This window comes from Pipistrellus kuhlii, unplaced genomic scaffold (genome assembly GCF_014108245.1).
Source record: "Pipistrellus kuhlii isolate mPipKuh1 unplaced genomic scaffold, mPipKuh1.p scaffold_m20_p_109, whole genome shotgun sequence".
In the NCBI taxonomy this organism is placed as follows: domain Eukaryota; kingdom Metazoa; phylum Chordata; class Mammalia; order Chiroptera; family Vespertilionidae; genus Pipistrellus; species Pipistrellus kuhlii.
The window spans coordinates 182,961-200,963 of record NW_023425415.1 but is presented as its reverse complement, the minus strand read 5'-3'; the positions used below and the strand labels follow the sequence as shown (position 1 = coordinate 200,963).

General features: G+C 56.7%; 2 protein-coding genes and 1 long non-coding RNA gene across 4 annotated transcripts; 2 read left to right on the top strand and 1 right to left on the bottom strand.

The window, feature by feature from the left end:
* Nucleotides 1–2,283: 2,283 nt before the first annotated feature.
* On the top strand, nucleotides 2,284–6,993 carry ARL2 (ADP ribosylation factor like GTPase 2). Its single transcript, XM_036430450.2, has 5 exons — nucleotides 2,284–2,442; nucleotides 3,856–3,966; nucleotides 4,062–4,224; nucleotides 5,790–5,870; nucleotides 6,620–6,993. Exons 1-5 carry the CDS (start codon nucleotides 2,378–2,380, stop codon nucleotides 6,752–6,754), a joined length of 555 nt encoding a protein of 184 aa, XP_036286343.1. The 5' UTR covers nucleotides 2,284–2,377; the 3' UTR covers nucleotides 6,755–6,993.
* Nucleotides 6,994–7,176: 183 nt separating this feature from the next.
* Nucleotides 7,177–10,259, bottom strand: LOC118714956. The gene is made up of 3 exons (XR_004986722.2): nucleotides 10,160–10,259; nucleotides 9,259–9,641; nucleotides 7,177–9,010 (listed from the first exon to the last, which is right to left on the bottom strand). It is a non-coding gene; the product is annotated as an uncharacterized LOC118714956 (long non-coding RNA).
* On the top strand, nucleotides 10,210–17,855 carry SNX15 (sorting nexin 15). 2 transcript variants are annotated; one of them, XM_036430438.2, is made up of 8 exons: nucleotides 10,211–10,392; nucleotides 12,540–12,575; nucleotides 12,747–12,867; nucleotides 14,194–14,309; nucleotides 14,403–14,571; nucleotides 14,850–14,993; nucleotides 16,773–17,036; nucleotides 17,323–17,855. In XM_036430438.2, exons 1-8 carry the CDS (start codon nucleotides 10,294–10,296, stop codon nucleotides 17,415–17,417), a joined length of 1,044 nt encoding a protein of 347 aa, XP_036286331.1. In that variant the 5' UTR covers nucleotides 10,211–10,293; the 3' UTR covers nucleotides 17,418–17,855. The 2 variants fall into 2 exon arrangements, with proteins under 2 accessions (XP_036286332.1, XP_036286331.1); XM_036430439.2 differs by lacking the exon at nucleotides 14,850–14,993 and having other exon boundaries at nucleotides 10,210–10,392.
* Nucleotides 17,856–18,003: the final 148 nt, after the last annotated feature.

Sequence of the window (18,003 nt, the reverse complement as noted above, 5' to 3'; positions counted from 1 at the left end):
AGAACTGTGCTTCTTCATAGAGAAGTGGGGGGCATCTCAAGCGAAGTAATTATTTGTGCAGGTCTCTCCCCTGCTTTCTCCACAACAGGTACCTCTCTGGTAATGGGGACGATCCAACTGAGGCAGGAGAGTGAGAAGCCAAGGCAATTCCCTGGCAAGTGGAAGGGGGAAACACAAACAGGTGCACAAACTGGCTGAGCAGTTTACCGCCAGGAAGAGCCCGGAGTGTCCAGCAAAGCTGGTTCCAGGCCTCGCCCCGGGGTGGCTTTCCTTCGTGGCATATCGCTGGCCATGCAGTGTAGACCCCTGACCTTTCCTCCCTCGAGATAACATCTGGGCCTCAGTTGTGTTTCAGCTCCTCGCCCAGAAAAGCAGCAAAAGCAGGCAAGTGGCATCAGGACCAGCTGTGATGGCACCCTGCCCTGGCCATGCCCCATCCGTGGAGACCAGGACCTGAGAGGATAACCTGGAAAAGCTGGTGAATATTCGCTGGAGATCCTCCCCGAAGACCCCCTTAAGTCCCCAGCTTTTCAACCCCTCATGGCTAAGGACCCACCCAGCCTGTCTCTCCCTCCTGAGAGCACACTGACCTTTCCCTTCCCCTCTTGTTCCCCCACAGACAAACACCTGTGAGACTTGCAACCAGGGGAGCAATGGGCAGCGGCAGCTCTTCCCTGCTCACCCCCGAACCTGTCCCCAAGGCCCCCTTTTCTGACTCTCCATTGAGCTTACAACTGCCCCCCCCCCGCTCACTTTTCTTTTTTGGGGGGGTGGAGATGGTTAACTTTTTTTTTTTAATATGTTTAATTGATTTTGTATAGAGAGGAAGACAGAGGGATAGAGAATTAGAAACATCGATGAGAGAGAATCATCGATCAGCTGCCTCTTGCACACCCCCTACTAGGGATGTGCCCGCAACCAAGGTACATGTCCTTGACCAGAATCGAACCTGGGACCTTTCAGTCCGCAGGCCAATGCTCTGTCCACTGAGCCAAACCGGTTTCGGCTGGTTAACTTCTTTTCCGTAACGTTTCCAGAGAGCCAAGCAGCCCAGTCTAGTCTCTCCTGTTGCTTCTTCTTCAAAGCCCTTCCTGTTTCACTGAGCCCAGCATTAATCAGCGAACTGGACTCAGGTTGTGCAATTGCTCCTGCAGGAAGTGAAGAGCCCGCATGCTACAGTCCAGAGACGGAAGACGCTGACAACGCCCTGCCACGCTAACAGTCAGCAGCTGTGTGTCACTGCAGGTTGCCCAGGACCAAACCAGAGAGGGTCGGACCTGCATTGCCACCATCTGTCCATCATCCTGATATCATTGCTGACATGTACACATAAGGAACTATCGGACATTGAAACTGGGTCTCAGAACTGTTGGACATTGAAATTGGGACTCAGACATTTTTTGTTATTATATGTTTATTTCTAGTCTGCAGTTGGAAGATTTTTTAAAGAAAAGAAATGGGGGAAAAATAGATACAGAGGTAAAGAACCACTGAACAGACTGCCAAACTACACGGGAAGGCAGGGGAGGTTGGGGGAGTGGGGCGGGGGATGCTGTAAGGGATCAACCGAAGGACTTGTATGCATGCATATAAACATAACCAATGGATACAAGACACTGGGGCGGGGAATGGGGGGCAGGTGAAGGCATATGCTGGGTAGGGGAGGCTGTGGGGAGGTCAAGGGGGGGGGAAGGAGACATATGTACTACTATTTGTAATACATAAAACAATTTTAAAAAGTTAATAAAAAAAAAAAAAGGAACCCGCATGCTATAGGCCCAGAGGCAGACCTGCTCCCATCCTGACGTTAACACGATGACGCCATCGCACATTTCCAAATGCCCCCTAGGGGGCGCTTCCACCCTCCATGGAGAAACACCCCCACCACCACCCCCCCCAAGCTCACCCTCCACGATGGCAGGTGCCAGGGAAAGGGGAGGCCCTGTAACAGGCTCAGGATGACGCCAGGGGCCCAAGGAAGGTCTGGACCACTTTTGTGGGGAACAGAGCCTTACACTGGCCCCGGCACGAGCTCGTCAGCAAGCCCGGGTTCCGGTTACTCTCCGTGCAGCCAAGACAAACCCAGGAACTCGGATTTCCGTCCCCAGCGGAGCCCGGGGTCCCGGGGAGGGAGGAATGGCGGTGCCCCCGGGGTGCGAAGGGTTACTGCAGGTGGCGGTGCGGGAGCCCCCAGCGCCACTGGAGGGGCCCCCGAGCAGCTCGGCCCCGTGACCTCGCGGTCACGTGAGAGGAGGGCGGGACTAAGCGAGGGCCAGCCAATAGGCTGTGCTTTCGGTGGGGCGTGATAGCCAATAGGAGCGGGGAGAGGCGTCCCCGGACCGGGAAGAAACAGCGGCCGGGCGGGGGCTTGGGGACCATGGGCCTCCTGACCATCCTGAAGAAGATGAAGCAGAAAGAGCGGGAGCTGCGGCTGCTCATGCTGTATCCTCCCGGGAGCGGCGCCGCCAGGGTAGCGGGGCCCGGCCGGGCGGGCGGTGCTGGCGCCCCCTACCGGGCGCGGGGTGCCAACTGCCCCTTGTGCGTCACGCACGTGGGTTCTACCAATCCCTCTGGCGGGGGCCGGGCGGAGGGCCAGAGCTGTGGGCCTTAGGGCGCTGCGGCCGGACAGGTGTCCCATGCAGGGGGAGGGGGGCCCGGGAGTAACTCGGCCGCCGCCCCCCTTTGTCTGGCCCAGCGTGGGGTCGCTATCCGCGCTCTCAGCACCCTCCTACCCCCGTCCGAGGGCCGAGGCCTCGGCCCCGCCCTCAAGATCGGAATCCCGGGGGGCCCCGCCCTCAGGTCCTTGGAGAAGCAGGTGTAGCCTCCGCGAGGGTCCTTGCGCGGGTGTCCAGCCTCCGCTGCCCCCGGCCTGTGATGTCAGTGGACCCCAGGGCCCCATCAGCCTCCCGAGCCCCATTAACAGGCGCCGGCACCCTCCGCCCGCCTCCGCCCCAGGCCCCACGGGGGAACGGCTCTGAGATCCCAGAACTGGGCTGCCCTCACCCCGGTTCTGACCCGCTCGCTGGGAGAGAATACATTCACCTACGCAAATAACTCCAAAAATAACATTCACATCATGTCCGTTTTAAAGAACCTTGAGAAAAACACAGAATTCACTCACCCAGTAAATATTGAGCGCCTGCTGTGTACTGGGCACTGTCCTAGGGGCTGGGGTAAAACAGCCAAATAAACAACTCGGACCTTCATGGACATTCTAGGATGCTGGAGGGAGAAAGATGTTAACGACATAAATAAGGGGATGATAGTATGGATGGAGGAGGAAGGCCGATTGGAGAAGTGGCAGCTGAGTGAAGACAGGGAGGTGAGAGTTTAACCGGGTAGATGTCTGGGGACATTCTTGAAAGCAGAGGGACAGCGAGTGCAAACTCCTCGGAGGAGGAACCCAGATGGCTGCTTCGGGGACTGACCTTGGGGAGAGCAGGTGCAGGGACGAAAACCTGGAGACCTTCCCGCCACCTGAGCCACAGGAGGCGCCTCTGATGGCCCCTCCAACACCGCTTCCCGTATCTCTTGTGTTTTTCTAACGCTCACCAGGGTCTGACAGCTTTCTCATTGGTTTACACTCTATCACCGTCTCCACACGAGACCTCAGCACCGAAGGGGCCTGGCATTTCGTGGGGATTCAGTGAATGCTATGGGGTTAGGGAAGGAGCCTTTGGTCAGGAGGAGATAAGAGTCTTGTTTCTTGATACTTCCACGTTTATCGTGGGTCCGTTATGTGCTCAACTGGTTTTGGTTCGTGGTGGGAAATGATTTGTCCGTAAGAGAGGGGCACTGTCACCGAGTCCCCACCCTGCGGACAAGGGGGTTTCTCCTTAACCTGGGGCGCCCCAGCGGCCTGGACAACGCCGGCAAAACCACGATCCTCAAGAAGTTCAACGGAGAAGACATCGACACCATCTCGCCCACCCTGGGCTTCAACATCAAGACGCTGGAGCACCGGGGGTGAGCGGGCCCCTGCCGGTGGGCGGGCCCAGGGCAAGGCGGGGCGGGAGGGGAAGGGGCCAGGCCAACCCTCCAGCCACCCGCTCCCTGCCTAGATTCAAGCTGAACATCTGGGATGTCGGCGGCCAGAAGTCCCTGCGGTCCTACTGGCGGAACTACTTTGAGAGCACCGACGGCCTCATCTGGGTGGTGGACAGCGCCGACCGCCAGCGCATGCAGGACTGCCAGCGGGAGCTGCAGAGCCTGCTGGTGGAGGAGGTGGGCCGGGGCCGGTGGAGCGGGGAGGAGGGGAGGGGATCCGGGCTCGCACCTGCGTCCAGGCCCCGGTGCCTTGTGCGCGTGCGTGGACGTGTGGCCGCCTGCCTCAGCAGACCCCCGAGCCCGCCCTGTGTGCCCAGCGCCCCACGTGGGGAGGCAGGGGCCTCCTGTGCACCTGGTCCCTGGGCCCACGGTGCCACAGGCAGTTCATGCTATGGGCCGAGTCCCAAGACCACACGCCTGTGATGTCACCGCTCCACCACACTGAGCTCCAGTTTCCCCTCCCCAACCCAGCTTTAGGGAGGAGGACTGCAGGCCAGTGTGTGAAGCTGTGGGAAGCAGCGGAGCCTGGCTTGGGAGGGAGCCTGTTCGCTGTGTGACCTCAGGCAAGGCCCTTACCCTCTCTGAACCTTCACTTCCTCATCTCTAAGGTGGGCATTATAACTAGAGTGATCTTATAACTTATTGTCCGGGCCAAAACACTTTTTAAAGAGTAGACTTTTGGATTTATAGGAAAATTGAAAGATAGGGAAGAGAGGCTGCCTGCTTCCTCTGTTACTATCTTACGTAATCACTGTACGTCCCACTGAGAAACTCACCCTGGGCAGCCAACAAAAACGACAGATTTTGTTTCCGTTTTCCCACTGATGCCCTTTTTCTGCTCCGGGCTTTGATCTAGTTAACTACACTGCATTTACAGGAAAACAGGACACTTTTTAAAAATATATATAATATATATATTTTGTTGATTTAAAAAAAATATATGTTTTATTGATTTTTTTACAGAGAGGGAGGGAGAGAGATAGAGAGCTAGAAACATCGATGAGAGAGAAACATCGATCAGCTGCCTCCTACTGGGGATGTGCCCACAACCAAGGTACATGCCCTTGACCGGAATTGAACCTGGGACCTCTCAGTCTGCAGACTGACTCTCTATCCACTGAGCCAAACCGGTTTTAGCAAGGACACTTTGAGTGTGAAAGAGGGAGTTGCTAATGATGAGGGGACAAGAGGCATGAATGGGGCTGTCCTGGCACCCAGGACCACACGGTCACCTGGCACAGCAGGTCCGGTGAGATCGAGCCCGAGCTAGGTTCAGCCAGTGGAGCAGCTCCCAGGACTGAACACATGTGACACATGTAACACGTGTGAGGAAAAACATGTAACACTTGTAAGGAAAAACAGGCGGAGCGGCCTGGCAGGGCAGTGGCAGTGGAAGGGCTCTGAATGTGCAGGAGGGAAAGGCCCTTCTCCCAGCAGACCCCGGGCCTCTGTACACTCAGCTCATCAGCGGAGTGCTGCAGACCACAGTCCATCACCCTCCCCGCTTACGGAAGAGGAAGCGGAGGCATGGAGGAGAAGGGCGCCCGCTGGGTGGCTACTGGGCTGGAACCACTGCTCCATCACCCCATGAGTGCCCGGCCTCAAAGGCAGCGTCCTCCCTGCCCCCCCCCCCCCCCCCCGGCGCCGTGCCCCGGGGCTCCGGGCTGGCCCCGCTCCAGCTGCCCCTCAGTTAGATGAGGAGCCGGGCTGCTCTCTGAGCCCCGCCCCTCTTGTCTCCCCAGCGCCTGGCGGGAGCCACCCTCCTCATCTTCGCCAACAAGCAGGACCTGCCGGGAGCACTGTCTTCCAGCGCCATTCGGGAGGTGAGTCCAGGCCCGTGGAGGGGAAGAGGCGCGTGTTTGTTATTTTAAAAGCATTGTGGCCCCCGCTGTGTGGCAGGACCTCCTGGGCACTGGAGACTCTGTGGTCAGTAAGGCTGGGGGGGGGGGCAGGGGGGAGCAGACGCAAACAGGTCATCCCACAGGATAAAGTAGCCGAGTCCTGAGTGCGTTCTGTGTGCGAGGCTCTGCCTGGCCCAGTCATTCCGTTCCCACAACCACCTCCTGAAGTAGGAACTGTTACCACTCGGCAGGTGAAGCCAGTTAACTCGCCCAAGCTCACACAGCCAACAAGCCAGGATCTAAACACAGGCCTGTCTGACCCCAGTCTTAACCTTGACTCCGGGGCTTCAGCACCGGAAGGAGGAAGAGTGGGTTAGGAGCGCGGTTCCGCCTCTCGCTGGCTGTGTGACCTTAGGCAGGGGCCTGACCGCTCCTCTGCGGTTCCCTCCGCCGTCGGTGGCCGGCACAGGCGCCGGCTGGTGTGGCTCCGGGGGAGTGGGTGAGAGGACGCTGTGGGGCCCACAGCACGATGCCTGGACCCTAACAGACGCCGATTCCTGCCTGAGGGGCAGCGCTGGGCTGACAGTGCAGCGCCCGGAGGTCCTCACTGGGAGCAGGGAACGCCCAGGGCAGTGCCCGGAGGCAGCACCGGTTTCCCCGGGGCCAGGAGAGGCGGGGAGCAGCCGGCAGGCTGGGAGCTCCCGGCCCCACCACACGTCCCTCCCTTTCAGGCCCTGGAGCTGGACTCGATCCGAAGCCACCACTGGTGCATCCAGGGCTGCAGCGCTGTCACTGGGGACAACCTGCTGCCCGGCATCGACTGGCTGCTCGACGACATTTCCAGCCGCATCTTCACAGCCGACTGAGCCGCTCCAGGCGCCCCCACCTCAGTCCGGGCCCCCCCTGCCCCCGCCAAGCACCACCCGGGGGAAGATGGGAATCGGCCAGCCCAGCTAACACTCCATGCCCCTTCGTAACCTGCTGCCGCCACCCGCTGCCGCTCCACGGCCAGCCCAGACCCCATGGCGGGTGTGCGACTGCCCTGGCTGTCACCCTGGCTCCTGACCCGGCCCTCCTGCAGCCGCCACACCGACAGGCAAGGGCTGAGGCTGGGAGGGGGCTGCCTCTGCTGCTGTCCAGGCTCAGCTGTGAGAATAAACTTCCTTGCCTGATTCCCGGCTGAGTCATGTGCTAATTAACGGCTTCAGAGACCACGTAGGGCCCACAGCCCAGCAGGGAGCAAAGGGCCAGATCACTCCAGTCAGAGTTTGACTGGTGCTGTGTCTAAGGGATGCAGCGCACAGAAGCGTAGGACCGGGCTGCAATGATTGCATTTGGGAAGAGTCCGGGCAGGCTTCCCGGAGGAGGTGATAGTAAAGCTGGGAGTAGAGGATGAGGAGGAGTTCTCTGATAGAGGAGAGGACAGTTGAACAGAGCGACTGCTGCCCTCAGAGGCGTGGGTTAGAAAAGAATACACATCCACCTCTGCACCAGGACTCGCAGCTTCTTGAACGGAACACGGGCTGAGTTTCAGCTCCCAACTTCCTGGGGCACCAGGAGCCCACGTGCAGTGGACAGCCTGCAGGCCGTACAGGCAGCACAGGGTCAAGCAGAGGAAATCACGTGACAGGAATAAAGAGCAAGGGCTCTTGGGAAACGGAGTGGTGAGGCCGCAGGCAGGGGCTCACCAAGAGCAGAGCTGGAAGGGCCTTCCTGAAGGCACTCTGAGGCAGGGGCTGGGCTGAGGGAGGGTGGGAACAGGGCACCCCGGGATGGCCCAACGGAGGGCAGTCCACAGGGGCCTGTGCTGCGCTCTCGGCGGCGGCTGCTCACCCTGCAGGCTTCTGTCCGAGACCTGCACTTCCTGCCGCGTTGGAGAAGGACCCGAGTACAGGTCTCAGCATCCCATGCGCCTCCAGGAGGCTGCACACCTGCTCAGAGCCGCCGGCGAGGAAGTGGGGAGCTGAGACGTGGGCCCAGCACACTCAGCCCTGTAACTGTTTTCAGTGTTTTGTCTCTCAAGATTCGAACTGCAGGGGAGGGTCTAATGAGAGCAGGTAGTGCTGCCAAGGCAGAGGAGGAAGACACTGGGCTTCCTCCTGAATTAGCTCCGGGCCCCTTCCCAGAGGGAGACACCTGTCAACACCGGGCTCCGCTGGGGTGAAATAAGGGAAGTGGGGGTTGGGTGGAAACCTTCGAACATCAACTGTCCTTCAGGGTGGAACACTGCAGCCGCCTGCCCTGTCTGTCCTCTATGCGAGACACACGTGGAGCCCACACCCCAAATCTTGCACTGAGTGAACACATCCCGGCTCGGGGGCCAGAACCCAGCTGTGCTACTCCCTGGAGGATGCTGAGCAAATCGCCTAACCTGTCTGGGCCTCAGTTTCCCCATCCACGGAGAGAGAACGGCGCCGACCTCCTGGGGTGGTGATGAGGACCAAATGGGTGGGTGTCCTGTGTCTTCAGCACTGTATTAAATTAAAGCCAGCTATAATTATCGTTTGATATAATTATCAAAATCAAAGCTAGCTATAATCACCATTATATGAGCCATTAGGAGCTCAAACAGATCCAAGCAATATGAACTCAGCCATCCACTGGTCTGGGTGAGTCACCCGGGTTTGAGTCCTCCCGGCGCCGTTGGTCAGCAGCATCCTGGATTTAAAGTGAATGACGCATGTTAGGGAAATAACGAGGCCATTATACTCATCACAAAGGCCTGTGGACGGGAGTTTGAGCTGAGGCAGAAAGTCTGCATCACATGGTCAAGCAGGCGGCTGTGGGGGGCAGGTCCCTGCAGCTGTGCTGGCGGCTCCTCCCCATCCCCACTTTCTTGGGATCCTGTTTGCTTCTCCTGATAACAGAACTGTTTTGTGATCTGGAGAAGGCCAGAGACTATGCTGATCTAGACAGGAAAGACTCTGGAGGGGGCAGAAAGAAAGAAAGCAGAAAGGGGCATCGGGAGCTACTGGGCCAGGAAGGGAGGTGATGATGGGTGAGAAGGAGACTTGGAGCCACAGCCCTGCCCAGAAAGGTCTGGAAAGCAGCAGCCATGTCTAACGGAGTCTGTAGAGGAACCCCATCCCAGCCAACTCCCCAACACCTCCTAGATGAACTACCTCATTTCTTTTTTCTTTTAAAAAAATATATTTTATTGATTTTTTTTTTTTTTTTACAGAGAGGAGGGGAGAGGGATAGAGAGAAACATCGATGAGAGATGAGAGAAACATGCATCAACTGCCTCCTACACACCTCCTACTGGGGATGTGCCAAGGTACATGCCCTTGACCGGAATCGAACCTGGGACTCTTCAGTCTGCAGGCCCACGCTCTACCCACTGAGCCAAACCTGTTAGGGCATGACCTACCTCATTTCTGAGTTTCCAAGAGTCTGATTTGGGATTTTGCTGTGTGCTTCTTTCTACAAACAGCGTCCACACACCTGAGTTCTCGTAATAAGAGTGGTCATGAATGCTTACGTGACCCATCGTCCGGGTCCGTGATGGCCAGCCCCAGAAGCAGAGTGCCACTGCCTATAGTCGGACATTTCTTGGAAGGATACCGGGGACTCACGGCATCCCGGTGGAGACTGGATGTCCAGGCGTGGAAAACAGAGGGCTTCCGAGGCTGGGCAGCCAATCCACAGCCAACACTGTACTCCAGGGACACGCTGGTCTCCTTCCAGGCACTGTGCCCTCGGTCCTTCAAGATTCAAGGTCTCAGGAGAGAGTCCCTCACCCTCACCTGGGACCTGGGGCAAGAAAAGGAGGTGACATCTTTAGATTCTGGAGCAGGAGGCTGACTGGCTACACGTGCTAGAGAACTACCTCCAAAATGATAATAACAGGACAGCAGGAAAGAAACACCCACGGCAGGAGGTCAACCATATCCCCATCCTGGGGACGGGAAACTGAGGCTGGAGTCATGGTGGGAAAGTCATACACCTAGTAAAAAGTGTGACTTCAGAACCCTTGACACCAACGTGCTTCTCCGGAGTTCTTTTTGCTCCCCCATCCTTCCAGAAAACAAGAATTAGGGAATCCTATGGGGGGAGTCAGGAGAATCACTTAGCTGTGTCCAGCACATACTGGACACAGTGAAAACTGGGTGAATGGGTGAAAGGGGGCTGGGAAGCAGAGGAGAAGCCGCGTGATGTGTGATGAGGGTTCACTTTTTGGGGGGGAGGGGTTTGATCGCTTGGCAAGTGGCCCAGCCTCCCCAATCCTTATCCCCACACCACCCAGTTCACGCTTTACCAGCTGCCAGGACCTTTTCAGACGCTCCCTTGGCCGCGTGCCCGGCGAGAACTGCGCGTCACTTGCGCCGGCTCCGGGGCGGAGGACGCGGCCGGCGGCGCGGACCCGGAGGCGGGGCGGCCGGGCGGCTGGGCCCAGCTGGGCACCATGTCCCGCCGAGCTAAGGACGACTTCTTGCGGCATTACACCGTCTCCGACCCCCGGACGCACCCCAAGGGCTACACCGAGTACAAAGTGACCGCGCAGGTGAGGGGGCTCGGGGGGACCTCACCCCTTTAACGGAGAGGGGCCGAGTCTGACCTGAAGGCGAGGCGCCCCGGGAGCGCCGTGTTTGGCGGACAGAAATAGGTGTCCCCTTTAAGGTGCGTCTTCAGGGGCCTCCGGGCGCCGCAGGGGGCGGGGCCACGGGCGGCCGCTGTCCTCTTAAAGGGGCGGGGACTGCCGTTCCTGGACCTGGGAGTTGGGGTACCCGCGGCCGAAGTGTGGTGTCTGGGCATCAGGCTGTGAATTTCTTTAACGTGAAATCTCTGGCTCACGGATGAGAGTTAGTTCTCCAAATATTAGTTAGTTCTCCAATCTCTCAAAGTAAGTTTCGTTTTTGGATTTGTTGGATATTTACATAAAAGCCCTCTAAAGAGTTTATTTTTAATTAAAACAAAACAAAACAAAAAAAACGCTTGTCTATGACTTTAAAAATGTATACAGTTCACCCGGCTGGTATGGCTCAGTGACCGAGCCTCGACCCATGAATCAGGAGGTCAGGGTTCGATTCCTGCCCAGTCAGGGCACATGCACGGGTGGTGGGCTTGATCCCCAGTAGGGGGCGTGCAGGAGGCAGCCCATCCATGATTCTCATCATTGATGTTTCTCTCTCCCTTCTTCTGAAATCAATTAAAAAACACACACACACATGCCAAAACCGGTTTGGCTCAGTGGATAGAGCGTTGGTCTGCGGACTAAAGGGTCCCAGGTTCGATTCCAGTCAAGGGCATGTACATTGGCTGCGGGCACATCCCCGGTGGGGGGTGTGCAGGAGGCAACTGGTCGATGTCTCTCTCTCACCGATGTTTCTAGCTCTCTATCCCTCTCCCTTCCTCTCTGTAAAAAATCAATAAAATATATTTTTTTAAAAAGACAAAAAATAAAAGAAAATAGTACACTAATTTAAAAACAAACATTAATTTTTTAAAAAAAGAGCAACCAATGAATACATAAGTGGAACAACATTGATGTTTCTCCCTTCTTTCTCTAAAACCAATAAATGAACATTAAAAAAATAATAAAGTGATTGTTCCATTTTATACTCCCATTGTTGCCAGCACTTGATATCATCAGCATCTTTAATTTTAGCCATTCTTGGTGGGTGTGGAATATCTCATTGGAGTATTAATTTGCATTTCTCTGATGAGAAATGATGTTCAATGTATTTTCATAATCTTATTGGCACCCTGGCCGGTGTGGCTCAGTGGCAGCCCACCCACCAAAGGGTCTCAGGTTTGGTTCCCTGTATGAACCTGGATTGCAGGTCAGTCCCAGGCCCCAGTCAGGCCATGTGCAGAAAGCAACCAATTGATATGACTTTCTCACATCAATGTTTCTTTCTCTCTCTTACTGCACCCTCCTTCCCTTCCACTCTCTCTAAAAATCAATGGGGAAAATATCCTTGGGTAGAGATTCACAAAAAACAACACCACAACATAATCTTATGTGCCACTCATATGTCTTTTTCTGAGGGACGTGTCTATTCAAGTATTCTGCCCATTTTGCCCGATTTTTTTTATCTTTTTGTAGTTCTTCATATTCCAGATACGAGTCCTTTGTTAGGTACACATTCCTCAGTGGTTTTTAAAACAAGCTTCTTTTACTTTGAGAACCATCAAGTACTCCAATTATCATCAAATTATTATGAACAAAACTGTGCATTGGAGTCTTCTTACTACCTCAGGCCTGTCTGCTCGACCAGGGGTCACACCCAGGGGTGGTTTTTCTTTGTCCAGGAGTGTCCATCCCCAGAGGCTCCCCCCTGTAGGAAGGAGTGGCTCCTGGGACAGAGAAGTTGGGGGTTCTTTGGTTTCAGAAGGAGCTGCAGGGACTTGGCCCTTTGAAGGAACCGACATAGAAGTCAGGCTGAGGATGGAGGAGTCTGGAGCGGCCTTTAGGGTCCTCTCAATTGACAGATGAAGAAACCGAGGTGCCTGATAGGAAAACCGCCCAGGGGACACTCAGAGTCTGCAAGCCCGACACCTGGATATGGTGGCCGGCGGCCCCTGCCTGCCCCTTTGAGGGAGCTGGGAGGCACCCGGGCTTCCTAGGATCTCACAGGGTGTGGGATGACAGATGTCGGTCCTGATCTCGGTCTCTGATCTCACCTGGCTCTTGCCTTCCTTCCTCAGTTCATCTCCAAGAGAGACCCAGAAGATGTCAAAGAGGTGAGTCTCCTGGGAAGAAGGGGGCCATCCCCACATTCCGGATCTGGAAACAGGAAAGGCGCAGCCGCTGGTAACTCTGTGCGGAGACCAGCGCCCTTGACCCTGGGCCGGGCAGGGGATGGGGAGGCCTCTTCCCACGGGGCTGGGCCCTCAAGTCCCGGCTTCTCACAGGTGGTGGTCTGGAAGCGGTACAGCGACTTCCGCAAGCTGCACGGAGACCTGGCCTACACCCACCGCAACCTCTTCCGCCGCCTGGAGGAGTTCCCCGCCTTCCCGCGGGCCCAGGTGTTCGGTGAGGGGATCGGGCCTTCAGGCCCACGAGCGGGGAGGAGCTGGGCACAGGCGACCTCTGCTGGCGGGGGCCGGAGCGACAGGGCCGGACACTCCCTGCGGGACATTCCGAGGCTGGGCGGGCCCTGGGGAGGCTTGGAGGCTCAGAGGAGCCCCGCCCTGGTGTGTCAGCCCCTTTGCATTCCTGCCTCATCAGCACCCTGTTCTAGGTGCAGCCACTGAGCTCAGGGAGATGAAGGGGCCAGGTCTGTAATGACAGAACCAGAATTCCTGCCCACAAACCCGGTTCCCCTAGACCTGCCCGGTCCCAAAACAGCAGCCACGGCCATGCAGGGCCGGGCAGCACTGGCGATATGATGGGCTTTTGGGTCACATACACGGGGGGAATGTAAACTATCACAGCAATGTATGTATTGGGTATATGTTCAAATGAGGGTAATTTGAATATATTGAGTGAAATAGAAAATATTACAATGAATCTGTTTCTTTTTACTTTTTAAAAAATATATATATATATACACATACATACATTTTAAGGAAGGGAGAGGGAGAGAGAGATAGAAACATCAGAGAGAATCATTAATCGGCTGCCTCCTGCACACCCCGTACTGGGCATTGAGCCCACAGCCCGGGCATGTGCCCCCGCCCGGAATAGAACCTGGGACTCCTCAGCCCACAGGCGAATGCTCTATCCATTGAACCAAACTGGCTAGGGCTCTTTTTACTTTTTTTTGGTTTAATGTGGCTACTAGGAAATTGTAAGTTGCATGTTATATTTTGTTGGACGGGGCTGATTCTCTAGAATCAATGAGCTGTTTTGTGCAGCAGCGTTCTGCTGGCAGCTGTGCCAGGCCAGGGGGAGTGCGGCAGGGCGGCCTGGTATCCAGGTAGAGTCAGACAGCTGCCTAGAACAGAGCGGTGAGACTGTAATAAAAGGGGGCTACTTGCTGTGTGACCTTGGGCAAGTCTCTTCCCCTCTCTGAGCCTTACTTTGCTCCTCATTCCATCAAAGCCATGGGAAGTCATTTTGTTTCTTGTTGGTTGCTTGCCTCCCCCTGTCTGGGATGTGATGTCTATGAGAGCTTGCTCCTCTCATTCACCTTGTGAGCCTAGCACATAGTAGGTGTTCAGTAAGCACCTGGTAAATGGATGAACAGGGAGATGGGTCCCTTCGTCCAAGCGCCGCCCACCCTGGAGGAGTCGGGAGGCTGCTGGGAGGACGGGAGCTCGGACGGGCTGTCAGGCCCTCTCAGGCAGAACCAGAGGGGCCGGGGGCCCAGGCCTGAGGGTCATGCTTCTCCTGCTGCCCCTTCTCCCGGGGCTGCAGGCAGGTTCGAGGCCTCTGTGATCGAGGAGCGGCGCAAAGGGGCCGAGGACTTGCTCCGCTTCACTGTGCACATCCCCGCGCTCAACAACAGCCCCCAGCTCAAGGAGTTCTTCCGGGTACGTGCGCCTGCTCGCCCCCGCCCAGCACCTGGGGACCTCCCTGCTCCCGGGCTGCACCCTGAGACTCCTCCTGGCTGGTCTCTCCTGCAGGGTGGGGAGGTGACACGGCCCGCCCAGGTGTCCAGGGACCTGCACATCCTGCCACCCCCTCTGATCCCCACACCACCCCCCGAGGAGCTCCAGCCACCACCGGATGAGTCCTGGCTCCCCCAGCCTCTCCCCGCAGAGAAGAGGGGCCTGGAGGAGTTGGAGGTGCCAGGTACTGAGGGGTGGGGAAGGGAGCCCCGCTGGAGGGCCCAGAGTAGGGTGAGGCCCGCTCCCTCCTCAGTGATCTTAGTGAAGAGCCTGGGGCGTGTCCCAGCTCTTCTACCACTAGCCTGCTGGGAGCCCTGTACAGGCACCGAGGCTGCAGTTTGTTCATCTGTAAAATGGGCACAAGCCCGAAGAATGGGCTTGTCTCCACTCAGGGTGGCTTCCGGGATTCAGTGAGATAAGTAATAAGAGCAGACGTCAACGTCCCCCTGATCTGTTCCTCAGCGGAGCCCCTGCCGTCCAGCCCTGCCCAGGAGGCCCTGGATCTCCTCTTTAACTGTGGGAGCACCGAGGAGGCGTCCAGTTCCCCGGCCCGAGGCCCCCTCACCGAGGCCGAGCTGGCCCTCTTCGACCCCTTCTCCAAGGAAGGTAACAGCGGGGCAGTCGGGGAGGGCTGGGCAGAGGTGCTCGGAGGAAGGGGGCAGGCGGTGCCCGGTAGGCTCTGGTGCCTGTAAGCCTGAGGCGGTGCCCTCTGGCAAATGCAGCCTCCGTGAGGATAGGAGCAGGTCCCACAGCCCCATACCAGGGTGTGGTGAGCTGGATGCCCTGGTACAGTGAGCAACGACGGAGGAATGAGATGAGCCACTGCCCAGGTGGGCCTTCTCCCTGCAGCAGCTCCGAGTGAGCAGGGGTCACCTGCTCTGGCTGCCTCGGGGTCTGGCATGGACCCGGAAGTCAGGAGAGGCCTGTTGGTCAAGGTGGGTGAGGTCTGGGCTCAGCGAGCAGCAGGGAAGGGCCCTGAGAAGCTGTTGGCCTGTGGGGGCACCGGGATGGAAGGGGCCCCCATAGCGGTCCAGGCCCTGAGCCCCTGGCACTGAGATCGGGGACCTAACAGTCCTGGACTCAGACCCTGGATCTTCATAGTGAATTCCCTGGGTTTCTGCTGCTCCTGCAGCTGCTGCGTTGAAGTGGCTGATCTCACTGCGGGATCGTCATGAATCAGCCTTTTTTTTTTTTTTTTTTTTTTTAATTGATTTTAAACAGAGAGGAAGGGAGAGAGATAGAGAACTAGAAACGTCGATGAGAGAGAAACATCAACCAGCTGCCTCTTGCACACCCCCTACCGGGGATGTGCCTGCAACCAAGGTACATGCCCTTGACCGGAATCAAACCTGGGACCTTTCAGTCCGCAGACCAACGCTCTACCACTGAGCCAAACCGGCTTCGGCAGAATCAGCCTTTTTGGATTCCTCAACAGCCTTTAGGCCCATCTTATTGGCTTCTCTTATTCCTCCTTCGGTGACCTCCTGGCAGATCCTGGAGGATCTCCTCAGTTTCAGACATTTGAGCTCCCTCACCCTCAGTCTGGTCCAAACCAGGGCCTCGGCCTCTCATCCGGCTTTCGCCCTCAGTCCTGCTCAGTCCATGGTGACCAAGGGCATGAGGGTTCTTCTGCTCTTCTAATTTGCCCCCTCCCCTTCCTGCTCCGGCCCCTCCAGGGTTGGGGAGGAGGAAGGAATTGGCGGGGCAAGGAGTGGTGTCACTGGGATTGATGTGCCGGCTCTGAGAGGCAGATGTCCACATACTCTGCCTTGCCCCATCCTGGGCTGCCCGGTGGCCAGACGCTTAGACAGGAGCCTATTAAGATTCCTCTAAGGCGCCCTAACAGGTGTGGCTCAGTGGATAGAGCGTCGGCCTGTGGACTGAAAGGTCCCAGGTTCGATTCCGGTCAAGGGCATGTACCTTGGTTGCAGGCACATCCCCAGTAAGGGGTGTGCAGGAGGCAGCTGGTCGATGTTTCTCCCTTATTGATGTTTCTTTCTGTCCCTCTCCCAGGATTCTAAGGCTTGGAGTATTTCTACCCTGAGCCTGGCGAAGTTGGCCTAGCATCCTTCAATTAAACTTTATTGAGGGACTTGATGGATTGATAGACGGACTGTAGTCAGGAGGAAAGTAGGACTTTCAAACGAATGTTAATGTGTACTTAGGAAGAGTTAGGAAGGCCGGCTGTTTTCACAAAAGCATGTGTACCCCACCGGTCACATAGATCGTGGCCAGCTTTCTGTGCACAGCGGCTTCTGAATTCTCAGGCGCTGCTTCTCCCGCCCTGGGACAGGTTGGTCCCCTAATGGGAAGAGCGGTCTGGGCTGGGCAGGCCCTGGGAGAGGGGCCGCCGGTACAGCCTGCGTCCTCCGTATCTGATTACAGAGGGTGCAGGCCCCAGTCCTGCCCACACAGGGGAGCTGACAGCACTGGAGGCAGAGCCTGAGAGGCCGGGCCAGGAAGCCTGGGAGCCTGGAGGTCAGGAGGAGGAGGAGGAGGAGGACAAGGACGGAGGGCCCACCCCTGCCTATCTGAGCCAAGCCACCGAACTCATCACCCAGGCCCTGCGGGATGAGAAGGCTGGCGCCTACCCTGCGGCTCTGCAGGGCTATCGGGAAGGCGTGCACATCCTGCTTCAGGGAGTTCCTGGTGCGTGGGACCAGGGAGCGGGGGCCAGGCCCGGGGCCCGGATGGTGCAGGGAAGGGAAGGGAACATGAAGAACAAGCGAGTCAAGGATGAGACTTGCTCCTTACTGGCCAGCTGCAAAGCCTTGGGCAGTCTCTCTGTCTCTTGTGGCCTCAGTTTTCTTGTTTATAAAACGGGAAGCTAGATCTGATCCCCAGGGAAGGGGAAAGACACATGCTTTGTGAGCTACAGGGAGCTGGACAGGGGTTCTGAGCCCAGTACCTCAGTTGAGCCATTCTCTCTCCATAGGTGACCCATCGCCCGCCCGGCGGGAAGGTGTGAAGAAGAAGGCGGCGGAGTACCTGAAGCGGGCAGAGGAAATCCTGTCCAAAGTTCCACCCTGAGAGGGAGCCACCCTTCCTGGGACTCCAGCACTGCCAGCCACCCCTTCTCCTCGCCCTGGAGCCTGCCCTGTCTCCTGGTCTTGTAACTCAGGAGGCCATTTCTGTATGTAACTGGACCAAGAATGAGAAAAAGAATGACTCAGTTCCCTGGCCATACCTGCCAGCATGGAAGCAGGAACGGTGTCACCCTTTTGATCCTGCCTGCCTATCTCAATGTGTGGGCAGTAGCTCTGAACTTTGTTTATCCTTCTGGAACTGGGGTCTGCAAACTGCGGCCTGCAGCCAAATCTGGCCCACCTCCTTTTTATTTGTAAAGCTTGTGAGCTGGGATGGTTTTTACATTTTTTTAATAGTTGAAAAAAAATAAAAAGAATAATGTTCTGTGACAGGTGAAAAGGAAGTTTAAGTATCTAAAAATACAATTTTATTGGACTACAACCAGGCTCATTGATTTAGTATTGTCCATGGCTGCTTTCTCACTCCACCGGAAGGGTTGACTAGTAGCAGAGGTATGTAGTTGCCACCGAAAGTCCCATTTATTCGCTGACCCTGGATCTAGAAAATGGGGAGAATGACAGTAAGGCTG